Source organism: Pimephales promelas, chromosome 12 (genome assembly GCF_988280905.1).
Source record: "Pimephales promelas chromosome 12, fPimPro1.hap1.1, whole genome shotgun sequence".
NCBI classification, from domain to species: domain Eukaryota; kingdom Metazoa; phylum Chordata; class Actinopteri; order Cypriniformes; family Leuciscidae; genus Pimephales; species Pimephales promelas.
Window position 1 is genome coordinate 19,350,483 of NC_142780.1, and position 17,827 is coordinate 19,368,309.

Below are 17,827 nucleotides of genomic sequence, written 5' to 3' on the forward strand. Positions count from 1 at the left end.
GGCTCAGTCTGCAGTGTCACAAGATTCTTCAGAATTCATTCTAATATGATGATTTGGTGCTGCAAGGAACATTTCCTATTATTATCAGTGTTGAAAACAGTCATGTTGCTTATTATTTTTGTGGAAAAAATCAAATAAATTCAGAATTATTTTATTAATAGAAAGTACAGTATTTAATTGAAATAGTTTTTCGTAAGAATGTAAGTCTTTACTATCATTATTTGCTTTACTGTGATTATTGATTTCCTGTGTGCTTTCTGAATAAAAGTATCAATTTCTTAAATAAAATAAACTAATCTTACTCACCACAAACTGAATGGTATGTATTTTGCAGTCCTTGATATTTGCAAGGGATCTGGAAGTTTGAAAGACCAAAAGTTTTTCCATTTCAGCCTGAGCTCTTTGACGATAAATGAGGCGTATCATCCATTTTGAATAATTTTCATAACTTCTCTTTTAGCCATCAAGAGTAGACAAAGACTAAGTAGGTGAGACAAATCACACAATTGTGTGGCCTATGCACCTGACGTAAGGTTGGTATGAAGTTAAAGTCATCAGAAGTAAACTGGTGTGTGTTACACCACCTGCGGGTGTGAAAGTCTCTGGTTTGACTGTATTCAAATTTCACACTTACTCTCTTTACAGATAAGACTTTTATTAGCCTCATGTTGGGGTATAAATGATTTGAATTATGCTACCAAAGAACACAACCTCTAATATAAACATTTAACAAATTAAATTTGATAACAAAACTACAATTTAATAATGTATACACAGTATTAAATATTTCATAGAATAATAAATCTGCGTGTGAAAAGATCTAAACAGCATTATTATCAAATATAGTTTCTCTATAAAATACATTTAATGGGATAGACCCCAGTTTTATCAAACCCCTGCCTCAGCATACTATATGTGGCTTTATTTTAAAGTTAAAATGTGCATTCAGTGACTACGTTTTAAATATAAATTAGAAATATAGCAATTCATAAATGGCCAGATACTAATCTACTGGTTTACATGATCATGTGATTCTGCCATCTGACACATGCTATATCTGTGACCTTTGACCCTTTTTCTCCTTAGAGAATGTATCTAAGTAACATTAGCACGATGGCCTGCATGAGGACACATTTTGTCATGCTCTCTGCTGCTGCGCCTGGAGGAGGAAGAGAAACATATCTGTAAGTTTAAGACTACAACTGTTTTTAAAATAAAAGGTCCAAATCATAACCCCCCACCATCCTCCTGTCACTCACCTCCTTTTAGTGGCAGTTGGGAAACTGGGTTTAATCCACTGGGGCTTGGACTGGCCACTTCAGCACGTGCAGTTTTCAGTCCTACAGCTTCATCCAGTGCAGACCTTTGATCGACTCTCAGGCCTGCGCGCTGAGCCTCCGTGACCATGGCAGCATTTTCAGGGCCCAAAGCCTTCAACTGGCTGACTGACATTGCCTGAACACATATTTTAACAGTAACTTCTTTGGGCAAATTCCAAATGCCGTTTTTGCACCCTTAATGGCCACTGAGGGAAGGCAATGCCATTTGAGGGGCATTTCAAACAAATGTGAACACCTGAATCCCGTCACAATGGGCCCTTCCTAAGTCTGTTAGAGAAAGGGTAATTTTATCAATTGCTAAAAAATTAAGATCTATAAAGTATGCGTTTGTGTAGTGTAGTACGAATGTAATCTGCTGGAGAGGGCTGGGGCGTCCTCCTCCATGACTGGGCCTGGGTGATGGCTGCTGCTTGGACTGGGCGGGAGCCGTGAGAGGGCGCCCTCGGCGGCGAACAGTCTGAGGCGCCTGCCCGGCTGACTGGGTGGAGGGTAACCATGGGCAGCGGCTCCATCGAGGGGAGGAAAGGTGGATGAGATCAACGAGTGGTCAGGGGAAGACATGGGGGTCTTCCAGGACTTTGAGACCTCGTCATGCACATCCGGGAAGAAAGGTATTGGGGTTGGCCGCGGACGTGAATCAGGGACAGGGCGCAGGAGACCACTTTAACCCGATGCACGCGGCTGCCCGGGAAAGCATGGCAGTCCTCTCGGGGTCGAACTCGACGAACGACTGCACTCCCGAAGGAGTGGGTTAGGTGGGAAGTGGGTCTTGCCCACCTTGTGATGCAACGACAGACATTGCATTATTCTCTGTAGCGCCAAAGGAAACTCACGGGACATCCGAAGATGGGCCCGCGGGAATCCCCTGGACGCGAGCTGGCATCGTCATGGGAGGGGTAGGTGCAGGGCACGGGCGTGTAGTCGGCGCCTTGTTCCACACCGTCACCCTCAGGCCGCCCTGGCCACCAGCCAAAGTACTAGCTCTAATCCTAGAGGATGTAGATCGGGGTGTGGATGAGGGGACTCTAACTCTTGCGAGCTCACTGATTCTCACCCATAGTCAAGTGATGGTCATGTTACCACAGAGATCCCGCATCTCTGGCCTGATCAATGCCCAAAAACACTAGACAGTGCTCGGGTCCCTATCAGAGTCAGGCCCGAATCTGCCGCATCCAGAAGTGCACGGGCGAGGCATCTTTAAAATCTTTAGTCGTGCAAGCTCTTTAAGAGACGAAATCTTGGTGCTGAAGCGCCCGGGGAGAAACACACTCACTTGCAAACCACTGCACTGGTAAGCAGGAAATGAGAACTTGCCGGGATGTCGCCTCTCAGTCCAAAGCTAAAGCTAGCTCTTGCTTCACCATAACCCTTCTTTTTCCAGTGATATTCCTCTGATCTTTTCTCTTTTAAGTCTCTCAGCTCTTTCTACAGTCTTTCTTCAAATCTCCCTCTTATTTACTCTCTCCTCCCCCAGTATGAGTGTACACGCCCCCTACTGCTGATTGGCTACAAGCGCGTTGTGGTTCTTAGTCCGATTTACTTGCAACAGCTTTTCTCAGATATCACTTACTGCACCTTTAAGAACTGATGCAACATAAGATATGTGATAATAACTGAACCTGGAGCTAAATAAAAAATTAGTTTGCAAAAAAGAGAGAAAACTTACAGCTAAGCGATCTGAGGGTATGAGAGGGATGGCAGACCGCTGAACGAATGGCAAGACGGATGAATTTAGACGTCCCAGCTCAACAGTGCTTAGACCAGCTAGAGAGACACAAAGGCAGTTCTTGCATTTTAAATGTAAACTATTTACTTATTAAACTTAAAGTAGTTGTCCTCACCAAGGATGTTGCCCATCTCACTAACTTGAGCTTCAGTCCAAGTTTCTGGCTTTCCAAATACAGCCATTGCCTTTTCCTTAAGACGCTCTCTAACGTTCAGATGACAAGAAGCACGGCCCACCGCCTCTACTGCCTCCCTAGTAAAGACACATTTCACAGGGCATCACAATGACCAGGTCTGTTTATAGTATTTGCTTAACAGTAGCTACAGTATTTTGTGCTGCAGTGTGCATAAACATCCTTGAAAATGAAAATATAGCCACAAATATGGAAGTACCTAAAGCTGGTGGAATTGAGCTGATCAATCTGGGCAGGTTGTAGACCACAGATAAACTGTCCCAGTCCCATCATCTCCAGTGGTCCTAGTCCAGCCACGCTGATTCCAGTCACCCTTTCATAAGCATGCCAGATGGCTGTCCTCTGCAGAATCCATCACTTTTAGTATTTGTTTGGTTTTGTGCTTTGCCCATGTTTGTTTTTGCATTTTTCTGTATATATTTAATCTATGCCAAATACCAATAAATTAAAACATTCTCTACCATTCAAATGTTTAGGGTTGGTAAGATTTTTCAATATTAATATATATATATATATATATATATATTTTTAAGGCTGCATTTATTTGATTAAAAAATACAGTAATATTATTTAGAAAAAAAAATACAATTTCAAATAACTGCTGCTTTTCAGCATCATTACTCCAGTCTTCGGTGTCATTTGATCCTTAAGAAATCATATTTTATATATGCTGATTTGGTGCTCAAGAAACATTTCTTACAAAGTATTGTGCTGTATTTTGAAAACCGTGATACAATTTTTGTTCACGATTCTTTGAAGAACAAGTTCATTTATTTAAAAAAATTAAAATATTTTTACTTTCACTTTTGATCAGTTTAATGCATCCTCAGTGAGTAAAAAAATAATTTCTTGCTGACTTTTTAATGGTAGTGTGAATAAAAAAATAAATAGATATGTTTCTTTTTATAGCATATTTACCATCTTTTATATATAAATTCTAGATGCTGTTTGGTGACTGAATGTGTGCTTGTTTGTATTACCTGTGTCTGGGTAAAGCTGCAGGCAGTCAGCACTTCCAGAGTGTCCAGTGAGGCGATGCTGATGTTGCCTAGCTCTTCAGCACTGAAACCCTGGCAGATGCAGCCCAGTTGAGTAATCTGGGACTCATTCAACATGGACACACTACCCCATGCCTGCAATAAACATTAGACATTGTCTTTGACCACTGCAGTCCAGATGTAAATGTTATTTTTAAATTCTGTTGTTGTGCATACATTAGAATGTAATATTTTTTCTAGACTTTAGCAACCTTAAAGTGTGTGCGTGTTTGTGTACCTCCACAATTTTTGCTTTGAGTGCAGCCAATTGTTCTGTGCTGTAGTTGTTTATCATTCCTAATGTTGGCACGGCATCTTGAAAAGTCTGCATGGTCATTTTACTGAGCTGAGTGGGAGTCCAGTATATATTCCCCTGTTTTAGGTCCTCAATATAAATGAGTGTAGGCTCTAGAGTAGACATCACTGTGAGAAAAACTGCCAGAAAGATAAAATCATTTCCACAATTGGTTATTCTCTGAGAACAATAAGAACATATATCATTAATTAATCTGGTTTCACAAAGACATTGCTCTACCACATTTTGCACTGTATGGCACACATACCTTCACGTTTCCTGCGATTTTGTAATGTGCTGCTCGTTTTGAGCTCAAAAAGTTTGCGATGAAGAGCAGAGAGATCAAGCCAAGAGTAGAATTCCTTTGGAGGAGGAACAACAGGCTGACTGGGCAAACTATCCATCAGATCTGACAGATATGACTTCAGCCAGCTCTGCAAGACAGAAGAGCAGGATGGAGGGGGTGATTGGTAAATAAAAAAAATAGTAATAATTTTGTAAGATTGTGAAGAAAAATAACTGTCTGTTCAACTGAAATAATATCTGCCAGTTGTAAATAACACATCTGTTATGGTATGGAGGACTAAAATGCCATTCAAAATAAAATAAAGGAATCAATTAATAATTAATTTACATGTATAAAATGTAGATTTTAAAAAAAATCACCTGTAAAATGAATAAATGAGATTCTTACCTTGGATGGCAGCTTTTCAATAGCAGTGTCATTAAGTAGCAGAAGAGGACCAAGTGCCCTCATGTCCACCTCTGACCAGTAAGCAGGGTCCCTTGTTTAAATGAAAAGACACATATATTATAAACACCAATGCAAAATGTCTAATTCCAGCACAGCTGAATGTGTTAAGGCTGGAAAAAGGAGGTTGTTTAAATCAAATACTTTTTTTCAATGCCTCTTTAACAATGAAAAAAAAAAGCAAGGATGTGAGATCTGAGGTCTGAGGTTATGTGTGAGATTATGGGTTGTGTGAACCCACTGTGGTTTGTGTGGTGCTTTTACCCATATGTGCCTGTGAGCAATCTGAACAGATGCTCTCTGTGCTGTTGTTGGATATACTGACAGGAGGCGAGAGCCTGCAGGGTGGCGTTCAGAGCCGCGGGGTTCAGAGAGGCGATCCAGGCTGGGTCTAACTCACACACCAGAGGGCCTAGAGTCAAAACCTCTGCTGCAGACAGATCAGAGACATTCCCCTTCTGCACAGAAACAGGATAGAGATTAGGCTGTCAGGAATATCTTTTTCCGCTTTGGCAGCGTCAAAAGACTTACTTACATTTACACACTTACATTCAAGACTTCCTTACATTTGATTATTCAATTTCTGATTACTGTTCTACCTGATAAAAAACTAAATTGTTGTTTAATTTGTTTCTTTGTTCTGTTACATTTATTTGTCTTTCTTTTTATCTTGGGCAATTTACTTGTCTTCAATAATATTCAAACTTTATATTAGTCAGGATATAGTTTTTGCTTAGGTATTGAAATTGGAATCGAGAATTGAGAAATTACACTAGTATCAAAAATCTTAGTGTCATAACGTTCTTACAATTTTTAGTCAGAAGATTTATTTATTTTTGCTTTAATCCATGAAAAGCAGTGCAATGAAATGCAAAACGCATTCTGTGTGCATGTTTTACCAGGCAGCCAATGCCTCTTTTGGTAAGAGCGTAGCGTGCCGGAGAACTGTTTGGCAGAAAGGTCAGGTTCACTTGCGCCATCTTCTCCATGAAAGCAGGACAGACAGCATCTGACAGGTTTTGAATCTTCTCCACTCTGAATGGGTCAATACAGTATTAATATGTGAGAGGGGAAAATATCCCGCCTGTCTTAGCATATGATTTCAACTTAGTATACTGTAAATTGAAAAATTAGTAAGAATTTAAATGTAAATTTATGTTAAATAGCACTGTTCTGTTCTTACGGTAGATGGATGAGTAGCAGGCCTGGGATGGCCTGGAGCTCAGAGTTTTTAATGTCACTGAAATATCCTGGTCTCTGTTCCTCCAGACTTGCAAAGAGTTTTTGAGCTGCGCAGCGAATCTGAGAAAGAAAAAAATTCAGTTTTTTATAGATTTGATCATTCAAAAGTGACAGAGATGATGACAGAATGTTGGGAAAATTAATGAATATGTGATGTTCACCTGAACCCTAGAGAGCCACGCGAATGAATTGATAAGTGTCTGTGCCATTTCCAAAGCATCAGTTCGATTGACTTTTCCAATCATTTCACAGGTGACACCTTGTACAGCCTGACCCAGCTTTCTGTTGAAAACACCGTGAGCTTGATCAAGATACAGCTTCTTAAATGTACATTTTTATTATTAATCATGTGTTTTATAAAAGACCCATTAAAAAATAAGAGGGATTTATTTTTATGTACAGTGCCAGTTTCATGAGGGATTTAAATTTGTTTATTACCATTTTCATTTAGTTATTATTATTATTTTATTTAAGATTTTCTCTCTCCCATTTAAAAATGATTCTTTAAGGGCTATGTAAAGTTAACTATATTATGTTGCAATCATAAAGAGTCTTACCGTAATTCACTAGGGTTGATCTTATTACCCAAAATCTTCTTCAAAAGGAAAGCAGACTATACAGAGTGGGAAAAAATATAGAAAAATGTATGGAATTGTAATAGATTTGTGTTTTTATATGACTGTCTAGTTTGTGTACTTGAGCAGAAGTCCAGCCGCGTCCCTGTAGCTGGTCCACCGAGCTGAGGTCTGCCTTCTCCAGCGTGGACAGAGACAGAGAAGAGAGGAGAGAATCTGGCAAGCCTTTCACCAGTTCAGATGCATTCACATCACGACGGAACTGAGGAGTTGACAAGACTTTAGTAATAAAGCATTTATACTTTTGCTCACTTTTGCTCAAATTGGTCACTTGCAATTTGCGAGCTTTGCACACTTAAAATACTTAACCCGGAGTCATTCTAAACCCCGGGTTAAATGGAATCCTGGGTTATCTTCCTCTACTGTTCAAGAGAACACAGTTCCACAGAACTGTCACGTCCATGTTTCTTTTTCTCATAAATGCAAACTATTATTTATAAAATGAATATTACTAAAACACTAAAACAATATTTTGCCACCTAAAAGTTAAAGATTGTTTTGTGTCACATCCGTAACGCATTTGCGTATCTCCCTCATATTAAATATAAAATTCATATGTAGACATTTTTCTAATGTCCGGACCCCTTTATTAAGGGAGTATTGATATTATAAACAGAAGTTTTAATATATTGGTATTAAATGCATTTTCTGAGAATTTATTTCAAGTTTTGACTGCAAATGTCACATCCATAACGCTAAAATTGCCTCATTTTAATTTATCCTTAACTACATGGTTGTTTTGTGGTGTATGTATGAGTTGGAAGGGGTGTGTCACGATTCTGCCTTCTCACACCGCGACACAGGTTCGTGGATCTGAGTGACGCGATTTCGGTTTTATACAGTGTATCGTTGCAGCCCTATTAAAATAGCTTTCACGTGTCCCTGCTTGATATACAACCACTAATAAACAATCGGTTTTGATGATGAAAACAAACTATACTTTTAGTGCGGATTAGAACCCAGAACCTCTGACACGCTTGGCAGAACTTCTGCCACTGGACCATTAAAGCACCTGGGGATAGTAATCGGATCTGTGTATTTAATCACGTGAACATTTTTACCAATAACAACATATATTAGATCTCATTAAACGACAAGTTAAACACAATGTATTATTGTATACTATGTAATACGTCACGCTCTGCGTGAGTGGTATTTACGACAGTACCGTTACAAGTACTCCACAGAGGTCACTGTTTGACAAAAACAGAATTCCTGCATAGTGTCATTTTAATGTTCTTATTTGCATATTTGTGGTGTTATTGTCACTGATTGATGAACGCTGAATGTGATGTTTACATGAAGACTGAAGCATTGCGCAGCCTCATAATATTGCAGGCCGTACGGTACTATCAAGTTTATCCTGACTTTTTGGACTTTAAACGTACAAACAAAACAATAACAACCTTTCTCCTTTTAACATATCTCCACTCAAACGCTAGGTTTATACAACACAGTGTTTCCATACTGGTCCAAAGCATATAATGAGGTATGATATTGGTTGTTGTTTGCTATTAAGCATCTAGTGGTAACATTATAAAACCGCATTGTTTGGCAGTGCAGGGTCAACACCTCAATAGTGATAAACTTCCTCCAGAGCAGGGTTTCAAAACATGTGGGTAAACATCTGTGCTAACCCCAGTTCTAAATTACAAGCGTAAAACATTGCTTTTACCTGAGATAAAAAGGAGTGTGTACTGTAGAATGACGATACCCAGGGTTAAGTGCAGTGTGAAAAGCCGTAATAAGAGTGTATTTCTCCTTATCTTTTACATCTCTTTCTGAACAAACTCATCTGATTCTTACCGCTTCCAGTAATGTTGCTCTCTGTAGAGAGGACATCTTCTCACTCATAGTTTCCAGGGCTTCATTTCCCAGCAGACCTTTTGCCTTCACATTCTTGAGGACGGCACTGGCCACCCCTCTCACCATCGAACCCAGAGACAGCAGCCTCTCACTACTTATATTCTACAAAAGAAAACCTTCTTGTGAATACAATAAATGGATGAATTAAGAAAACAGCTTGTATAAGCTGAGCGAAAAATCAAACCTTAGTATCTTCTAACAGTTTCTGAGCCAGAGTTTTAGCTTGAGCTGGGCTCCATTTGGCCTGACGCAAGCTGCTGAGGGTGTTTTTCAGGTCCTCGGGGGTGAAGCGGGACAGCCTGGAAAGTGGAAGGACAGACACAGAGGATCCCAGAGACTGGAGCATACCGGCAGAGGAAGAAAAGCCATCATCTTTCTCCAGAATGTTCTGTACTAACTGCCTCTTTACCTGACGGTGGGTTGAATTACCATAAGATTACAATTAGGCTACAAATATTTGCAGCAATGATTCAATAAAGTGTGATTCCTTCAGTTCTGACCTTGTCTATTTCAGAGTTTTTACAGGCATCAATCTGAGACAGCAGTTTTCTACTAAGACTCAGATTCAGAGACATTGCGCCATCAAAAAAACAAGCCAGAGAGCCCAATCTGTGAAAACAGAAAGAAGTTGATGAAACAAGATTGAATGTTTTGAAGATGTTCTTCCGTGTAGACTAAGGGGGAATCCATGGACTACAAAATAACAAAATATAAACCTAATTGTGACTTGATATCTCACAATGCGACTTTATATTTTAGAACTTTGTTTTAAACAATTGTGACATTACATTTCACAAAGGGAATATTTATCTCACTTTATATTTCATATGGGACTTTACATTCTCCAGCAACTTTATTTCTCAGAGTGTGACTGTCCCACAATAAGACTTTATTTCTACTTTTAAACTTTCGAGTTTTTAATCACTGTTACTTTTTAATTTTACCATGGAGCTGCAGTGGCTTCCAGAGGAATTAGTGTATCACTTAACTTGAATATCATTTACCAAAGACATGCACTTAACACACACACACACACACACACACACACACACACACACTAATGATGCAGATCATAACCTGTCTATGTATTGAGTGAAATTGTCAGGGCTGGAACACTCTTCCTTCAAGCGTTGAAAAAGTTTCCGGCCCAGGTCGGGCTTTATGCCAATAACATTATGAAAAGATGGAGAGAAATCTGGAGTCCTGAAAAACTCACATAGCTGAGAAAGAGAAAGATTATCATAGTCATTGCATTTGTTGAGTTATATGTAGTTTTGGATTTAGTTTGGCTGGCTCTACATATAAGAGTTATGATATTGGTTAGCATGTTACAGACACAGACCTCTTCTTTAGGGATGGTCTCTACTTCCTTAGAAGGTAGCCGGGATAGGAAAGGCCCCATCATTGCCAACATCCTAGCCTTCAGCCAGAGAAATCCAGGAGGACATGTACGGACTGCAGTCGAAGATAAAATAACAAAGAAAAAGAGACAGAAGACAAACGATAAGTGATTGCTTGCAAAAGTAAAAAAAAAAAAAAGAATGCAAATAAATAAAGAAATAAACAAAATACCTTAATAATATTAAAAATAATCAAATTACTAATTATATCATTTTTAATGCAATTAATAATTTTCCTCTCTTCATTTATCTGTAATGTTTATCTTTGGTGTTTTCCACTCTTCTGTTTATGATCCACTGTCTCATTGCAGTTCTCCATATAACACTCTTATCTTTACACCACACACCTTTCTGTCACTGTATTTGCTATATTTTCTTTTCCAATGATCCTCTCTACCTCTTCAACAGTTTTCCATTCCATTAATTTTTGGTTTTCAGTTCTTTCATCCACTTTTCTTCAATTTACCCTTCATTGCAGGATGGTCAGTCGCTTTAGCACCAGGTCGCTTTAGCACCGCACTGCTTCCCATAGACACCCAATTGACTGAAGGGCCATTTGCTACATAAATCAAGAGAATTGTTGAACAGATTATTTGTGTGCCATACATCAATATTATATTACATTACATCAATCTCATCACATTACATTTATAATGATTCAAATCTGTTTTGCTAAAGCTTATAGATTACTCAAAACTTACGCAAGGTAGGTGGTTTAGAGGAGGCAGGTGCTTTCAGGCTGCAGTTAAATTCATTTTCTGCAACTCTTTCTTTGACCCATCCTATAATCTCATTCCTCTGCTCCTCAGACAGAATGCTGAACATCTCACTTAACACCTTCATCCTTAAGCATAAATGAGGGAGGTGAGATGACTGACACAAACAGGAAACAACATTTTACATCAACATTATAGATTAAGGTAAAGGTATTCCATAAGTTCAGTCACTTGAGTTTAATAAAAATGAATACATTTACATTTCAGCCAAGTGAGAGCTTTGTGAAAATGCCGGCAGAACAAAGCTAGATGGAGGCATTGCTTCTAAGAAAGGTTTAGCTGCCCATAAAAGCGTTGTTAGATCCTCTTTGTTAAGGGAAGTTCCATTCTGCATAATGGCCATCCAGGAAAGTGGAGCCACGAATGCCCGCAACAAACAACGAGGGCTCTCCTGGGAGTGCAAATGTAAGAATATTAAATTATATTATATTATATTATATTATCTATGTTCTAGCACTAACCGTAGTGTTTCTCATGAGCTCAATCATATGGCCCAAGTTGGTGCAATTCTGCATCTTCTCAGCAACGTCCTGATTTTATTGTAGATTTCCCATCAAGATGAACATAAAATAAAGGTAGAAAAAAGATACATGGGTTATCTATATGCATCTCTCTGTAGATAAGGCAAACAATGTCACTTATGAAAGAACCATATGAATGGTTTACAAAGTGTCTTTTCAAGTAGCAAAATGTTCAATTGTTGGGTTGGGATTAGGCTTTGAGTGAGATTAGTCTTGTAGTCTAGTGTCTTTAACAAGTCAATTGGAAGCCCCTAGTTAGAAAGCTAACATATGGGTGTGTTTAGAATAGTGAGAGTTACCCAAAGGTCCTTCTCATCTGCCGTGTCATTGGACTGATTGTTGCGAGGGATGGAGAAGGACGGAGGGAGTGAGGAGAGAAGCTCCACAAACGTAGAGATAGGGCTCTGCATCATCTGGTTGTGTGTCTGTGCATATGAGCTGACAGATGAAAGGAAAAATATGTCGTTTTCCATGCAATGAAATGTGATCATTAGTATTCAAATATACACCTGGCAACATATCATCAGTTCAGGCAGTCTACCTGTTCAGTGAATTGTTCATTACAGGCACATGGTAACCTAAAACAAAACAACCACATTGCATGACAGAGATAGACAAAAAAAAAAACTCTCTCTTTATGACTGAAACAAAGAGTAAAACATTTGAGAAACTATTAGTCTGACTATCACATCATCCTAAAATATCACATAGATTTATGATGAAAGATTAGTATAGATTATGATGTCTGGATTACATTTTGTTCAGTGCGTGGGAGACCCCAAATGGAACATCTTTTTTTCCTGCTGAAATATGCAAATATATCCTATACGGTTTCCTTGGGCACTTGTATTTGCATGTGGTTTATGTAATATAGCTCTCTACATAATTGATTTTTTGAAGTACATGCAGGTGCAACACATAAGTCATTTTGATACCATGATTATGTAAGCCCAAATGTGTTCAAACTATGAGATAATGGCAAATGTGGCTGTATGCCTTCTGGCATTTTACCTTTCTTGAAGCATGTGATCATCTGTCAAAAAATAAAAGAAAACATAATTGTTAAAATTATAAAACAATGTAAGTGGAAAGCGCCATTTGTTCTTCTGGTTCAGACTTACACACACATGCACGCAAATTTATTGTTGATTAATGACCCGTGAACAATTTCAGGACCCAGACTTTAAATATTTAAACATGAAAATCCATCATTAAAACAGAAAATATGTCCATTGCACGAGAGTAGATGTTAAAACTTCATGCTTACAGTAACAGTTCCTATTACTCTTAGTGTGAATGTTCTTATTTGCTGTGTTTAGTTCCTGTTTCCTTTGTTCTCTTGGTTCCTGTTGCTAATTTGTTTCTATGAATGATCATCACCTGTGTCTTGTTTAAATACATTTACCTTTGTATTTAATGCCCACAGTTTCCTCAGCCCTCAGCAAAGTATTGTCTTTATGTTGCCTTCTCCTGTTTGATTCCTGTTTTTATCCTTGTTATTTCAGTAAATAAAAGTACAGGCTGCATCCTCATCTTTGAAGATAATATTCAATTGGGCAGGGTATCTTTTCTAATCAAGCTGTAACTTTGTTAAATTGTGCAAAAAAAAAAAATGTAAACCAATTTTTTAATTGTGTCCGTTAAGGACATATAATATGAATTAGCCTCAGCAAGACAAACAAGTCAGTGATTTTATTCCCAAAAATGTCATTTTTGGTTCAGAAAATAGTGTTTCAGTAGTGCCAATAGTTGAGGAAACACCTATTTACAAAACAAGTGTTTTCACTATGAGATGCAACCAATGACCTTGTGGAACTAAGTTACCAATTTCTTGGCCATTTCCCTGAAGTCTGCTGGTATTTTGGGAAAGTCTATTGTTGACTGGTTACGATCAGGCATCACTGATCCCATCATATCCTGGGACATTACTGTATAGAATAACAAAACAGTACACACACAGAACATTGATGATGAAATTAATCACGTTTTGTTGCTCGTTGTATTCCAACAAGCTTCACAAAACTCTATTTTAGATTTAAATGATTAGATTTAAAAAGTGTGATACGATTAAACTTTTACCTGTCGCCCATTGGACCAGAAGAGAGAGGACCAAACCCTCTCTATAAAATCCCATCACGTTCTCTTTCTCCAGATGAGGCTCTATAGACAATATGAATTTAGAAGATTTCAATGAATTCATCGCATTTCAACGAGCGCACACGGACATTAAAAATAATCATATTGGACAATGCTCTTCTGCATATACTGTATCTACATATCAATGACAGATTTATTATCTGTAATGTCATCGGACGCAGGTGAATCACATGTCGACAATCCAGATATGCGCACGTATGATTACATGCAAAAACAGTTCCATTCAGTAGCACAAATGTTTGCATAACTTGTAGATACTCAAATCACTTATGTTGTGCATAGGCACAAATAGGATCAAATAATAGGATAGGAAATCTGGAAATATTAACAGTACATTAAAATAAAGGTACAATGGAGATGATGTAATTATTTTGTCACTTTAATGCAAAAAAACAAAACTATAACAGTCTCCTGTTTTAAAGCATCCCTGTTGTAGGCTATATTTGTTCTCACATTTATATTTTGATTCCAGCGTCACTATGGTTTTAGTTGACATGCCAACTTAACTCTCAGGAACTGTATGTATCGTTCTCACATCTACCTGAGAGGATTTGGGATGAGTGCTAGGATACTGCCAGTGTGAGATCACTCTCACTGGAATACAGCTTGAGAAAAACAGCATTTACTTCTGACCCAGCTGTACGACAAGGCAAATCAGTGCTATTTTACCGATGATTGGGTTTCCTTTCATTTGAATATTTGTTTTGCCATAGAGTATTATGTTGCTCCAAAAGAATATTTTAAATTAATGAACTGAGCCCAGATTTATATTTTGCTTTTTTAGTCTGCCTCGGAGTAAATTAACCATTTAAATGTCTTTTCATACCTTTTCCTTCTGTACGTTTTCTCTCAAAGACTGCTCTTTAAAAAGTGTTGGTCTTGGTCTGTGTCTAATAAATACCCCTCCCTTAATTCTTAAACCTAAAACATTACAGTTAAAAAGGGTTGCAAAGTACCACAAGAGTGCACTTCATGTGGTTACATGTAAATTAACTGGCATTAATCCAAAATATTAATTGATATAACAGAATCATCCTGACTATTTTAGAGATAATTTTGGGGTGGTTAGAGCAAGTAAACAGACACTCAACAGATCCTGTCTTTTTACAACGTAAAATCATCTTTAACAAATGTACTATAGATCTAATAATGCAAATGAGTCCTTAACAAGCTTTACTTAAAAAAAACACACACAACCCAAAAGTGATTGAAACAGTATTACCTCTTCAGTGATAATGGGCATCACCAATATAATTTTACAACTAGTGATTTAATTATTTAATCACTACAATGATTTCATTAAAGAACTAAGCTAAGCAATAAAATGGTAACCAGGATGTTCAAGATTATAGGCTAAAACTGTGATGGAGGTACTCACTGTGACAGATGATCTTGAGAGCTTGCGACACAAATTGAACTGAAGCTGACAGTCTGTTGAACAGGTGCACACTACCTTCATTACAACGTGATTTTCCACTCTCATGTCCTCTTAACCCCTCCCACCCCAAAATTTTGAAGACTATCTATGCAGGTATGACTGCTATATAATTGCATTTGCAAATTTGTGGGGTCAAGATTTGATTTTCCATCATCTGGCCATTTTTAAAGTGTCATAATAATAAACCACAAACTTCTCTTATAGCAGTTGAGATTATTATTTAAAGTAGACTCAACACATCTTTCTGCTTTTTAATTACATGCTTAATTATTTTGGTTTTTGGGGTTAATGAGTTTCATGTACAGCTGTGCTGGAAGTAAAATATTACTTTGAGAGGACAATTAGATGTTTCTATGTGAATGAGCAATGACTTTTTAGGTCCCTGGTGACTTGTTAAATCCAAAAAAAGAAACATGGTTGCACATTACTTGTCAGTTGGATAGACAAACAGTAAAATATAAAACGAAAAAGATCAAACGGACCGACCAAATGTGAAAAACAGCACTAATTGCGACTGCAAAGTTAAACTAGATACAAATTCAGGACAAATCCATGAAATATTAAATGAAAATGAGTAGTTTAAAATTAGCATTTTATGCTAAAGATCAAGGTAATACATAATATAAATAATGAATGAGTAATTATAGTGTCAGCTTCAGTACTCTGAAAATACTTAAAGAACAGAAAGTTGAATGTTCAATTCAGCCCATTTTGTCTTTTGTCCCTGTTGACTCATTTAGCAAACAAGCCTGGACTGTCCACTCCTATGATACAATCACGCTATTGTTGCTGATAATGAAGAGGTACAACAAAGATGCTTTCAAACACGGAGGGATCATGACAGGCATACATTTTTTTCATTTTTTTTTTTTAATTAAAAAACAAGTGTAAATCCACAATTTTCACTTATTGTGCATATTCATTTGGGCCTGGATTTTCTCTGACAGTCCTGGGTCACTGAAATGATCTGGGGGGAAAAAAGAGAAAGAGATATGCTGGCCTTAATTTAAGAGTATAATTTAACATAATAGTGCACATAATCTATTAATACTTATCACAATAATTTATTATTATAAAAAAAACTAAAATAAGAAGTATTATGTATGTACCATTTTTTATTTATTTTTTGTCATTATTTGTAATTATTTTTTTTTTTTTTGCAGAACAATAAATTATTTTATGTAAGAGACAAGACTATTTACATACTTTGAATACATAAAAACAAACAAACAATGTGTCGGATAACAGATTACATGTGACATTTGCCTTTTTATTAAATTATATACCTGCTGCGAATTCACGAATATCCATAGGCTTTTTCAAAAACACATTCCTGTTAGAGAGAGAGAGAGAGAGAGAGAGAGAGAGAGAGAGAGAGAGAGAGAGAGAGAGAGAGAGAGAGAGAGAGAGAGAGAGAGAGGGAGGGTTGAATATAACAAAATGTGCTGTGTCATGATCTTGATCGATGAACAAAGCAAAAACACTATATCCTAACGTTACCTTAAGAAGTCACCCAGTAACATTTCCACCTCTGGATGAGATCTTAAATATTTTTCATTGGCTATCCTCGTCTTGATCTGGAGTAAGAGACATGTTAACTCACTTAAAGTTACACTTATTTGATTTCGAAACATTCGCTAACAGAAATCAATCCTGTATTTCATTATTGTTTATTAATAAATCATAGCAGGACGTGTACTCATACTCATGTAATTCACGTATTCAGCTCCAAAACAATTTGCAGACTCGTCGTAAACAACTTTCAGCAGCCGAAAACGAAATACCTTGAAGTGATGCAACTTCTCCTGCTGCTCAGGGTTTAAAGCGCCGACATCGAGTTTCTCCAGAGCGTTTCTCTCCGCCATGACAGCGTAGGCTACCTTCTGCGCTGTGTTCCCAAGCATCTGCTGTTGACGTGACGCGCATTCTGTTGCTAAGGAACACGCTTCCACACTTTCATTCATTTTAAATAAGCTATGCAATTTAAAGAGTAACGTCTTTACTACATAGCCTACGAACAAAAATGGATTGTTTAATAAACTTCATTCATTGTTCTAAATTGGTTGAACTTGCTAATATGTCTACAGTATTTTTGCAAGTAAATAAAAAATACATTAATATAAACAATTCATCGAGAGACTCGCACAGTGCCGTTTTTCAGGGGACTGGCATTACTCGTTTAATGAGTAACGTAAGGCTACAACGCGTCATGGAAACAAACATAGAAAGTGTTGACTTGACAAAGCTAAACTTGGATGCTCAATTGATCTCTTCAGCTCACAAACATAGACATTTATAACGCCGTTGCCCACTGGTAAGTGATATTTTATTAACTACATGCTACACAACAATACTATATTTAGTCTTTTGTAACCATTTCAAAATCTTTCTCCTGTTCATGTTACGTTAGGAAAGCAAATGAGGTTAACTTGCTAGCATTCTAACGGAGG

At 37.6% G+C, this 17,827-nt stretch overlaps 2 protein-coding genes across 3 annotated transcripts; both read right to left on the reverse strand.

Annotated features, from left to right (window-relative positions):
- Positions 1–739: 739 nt before the first annotated feature.
- On the reverse strand, positions 740–16,089 carry otoa (otoancorin). 2 transcript variants are annotated; one of them, XM_039679629.2, is made up of 30 exons: positions 15,318–16,089; positions 13,862–13,942; positions 13,607–13,710; positions 12,794–12,815; positions 12,324–12,360; positions 12,082–12,220; positions 11,723–11,791; positions 11,462–11,652; positions 11,187–11,329; positions 10,952–11,044; positions 10,428–10,540; positions 10,163–10,305; positions 9,586–9,694; positions 9,270–9,494; positions 9,026–9,187; positions 7,281–7,421; positions 7,142–7,197; positions 6,746–6,866; positions 6,526–6,644; positions 6,242–6,377; positions 5,607–5,800; positions 5,286–5,376; positions 4,860–5,025; positions 4,535–4,731; positions 4,240–4,392; positions 3,459–3,601; positions 3,182–3,318; positions 3,007–3,104; positions 1,260–1,455; positions 740–1,159 (listed from the first exon to the last, which is right to left on the reverse strand). In XM_039679629.2, the coding sequence occupies exons 2-30, from the start codon at positions 13,914–13,916 to the stop codon at positions 1,083–1,085; spliced, it is 3,630 nt and encodes a 1,209-aa protein (XP_039535563.2). In that variant the 5' UTR covers positions 13,917–13,942; positions 15,318–16,089; the 3' UTR covers positions 740–1,082. The 2 variants fall into 2 exon arrangements, with proteins under 2 accessions (XP_039535563.2, XP_088973755.1); XM_089117629.1 differs by lacking the exon at positions 15,318–16,089 and having other exon boundaries at positions 13,862–14,746.
- Positions 16,090–16,228: 139 nt separating this feature from the next.
- On the reverse strand, positions 16,229–17,519 carry riiad1 (regulatory subunit of type II PKA R-subunit domain containing 1). Its single transcript, XM_039679630.2, has 4 exons — positions 17,162–17,519; positions 16,878–16,954; positions 16,664–16,710; positions 16,229–16,344 (listed from the first exon to the last, which is right to left on the reverse strand). Exons 1-4 carry the CDS (start codon positions 17,339–17,341, stop codon positions 16,280–16,282), a joined length of 369 nt encoding a protein of 122 aa, XP_039535564.2. The 5' UTR covers positions 17,342–17,519; the 3' UTR covers positions 16,229–16,279.
- Positions 17,520–17,827: the final 308 nt, after the last annotated feature.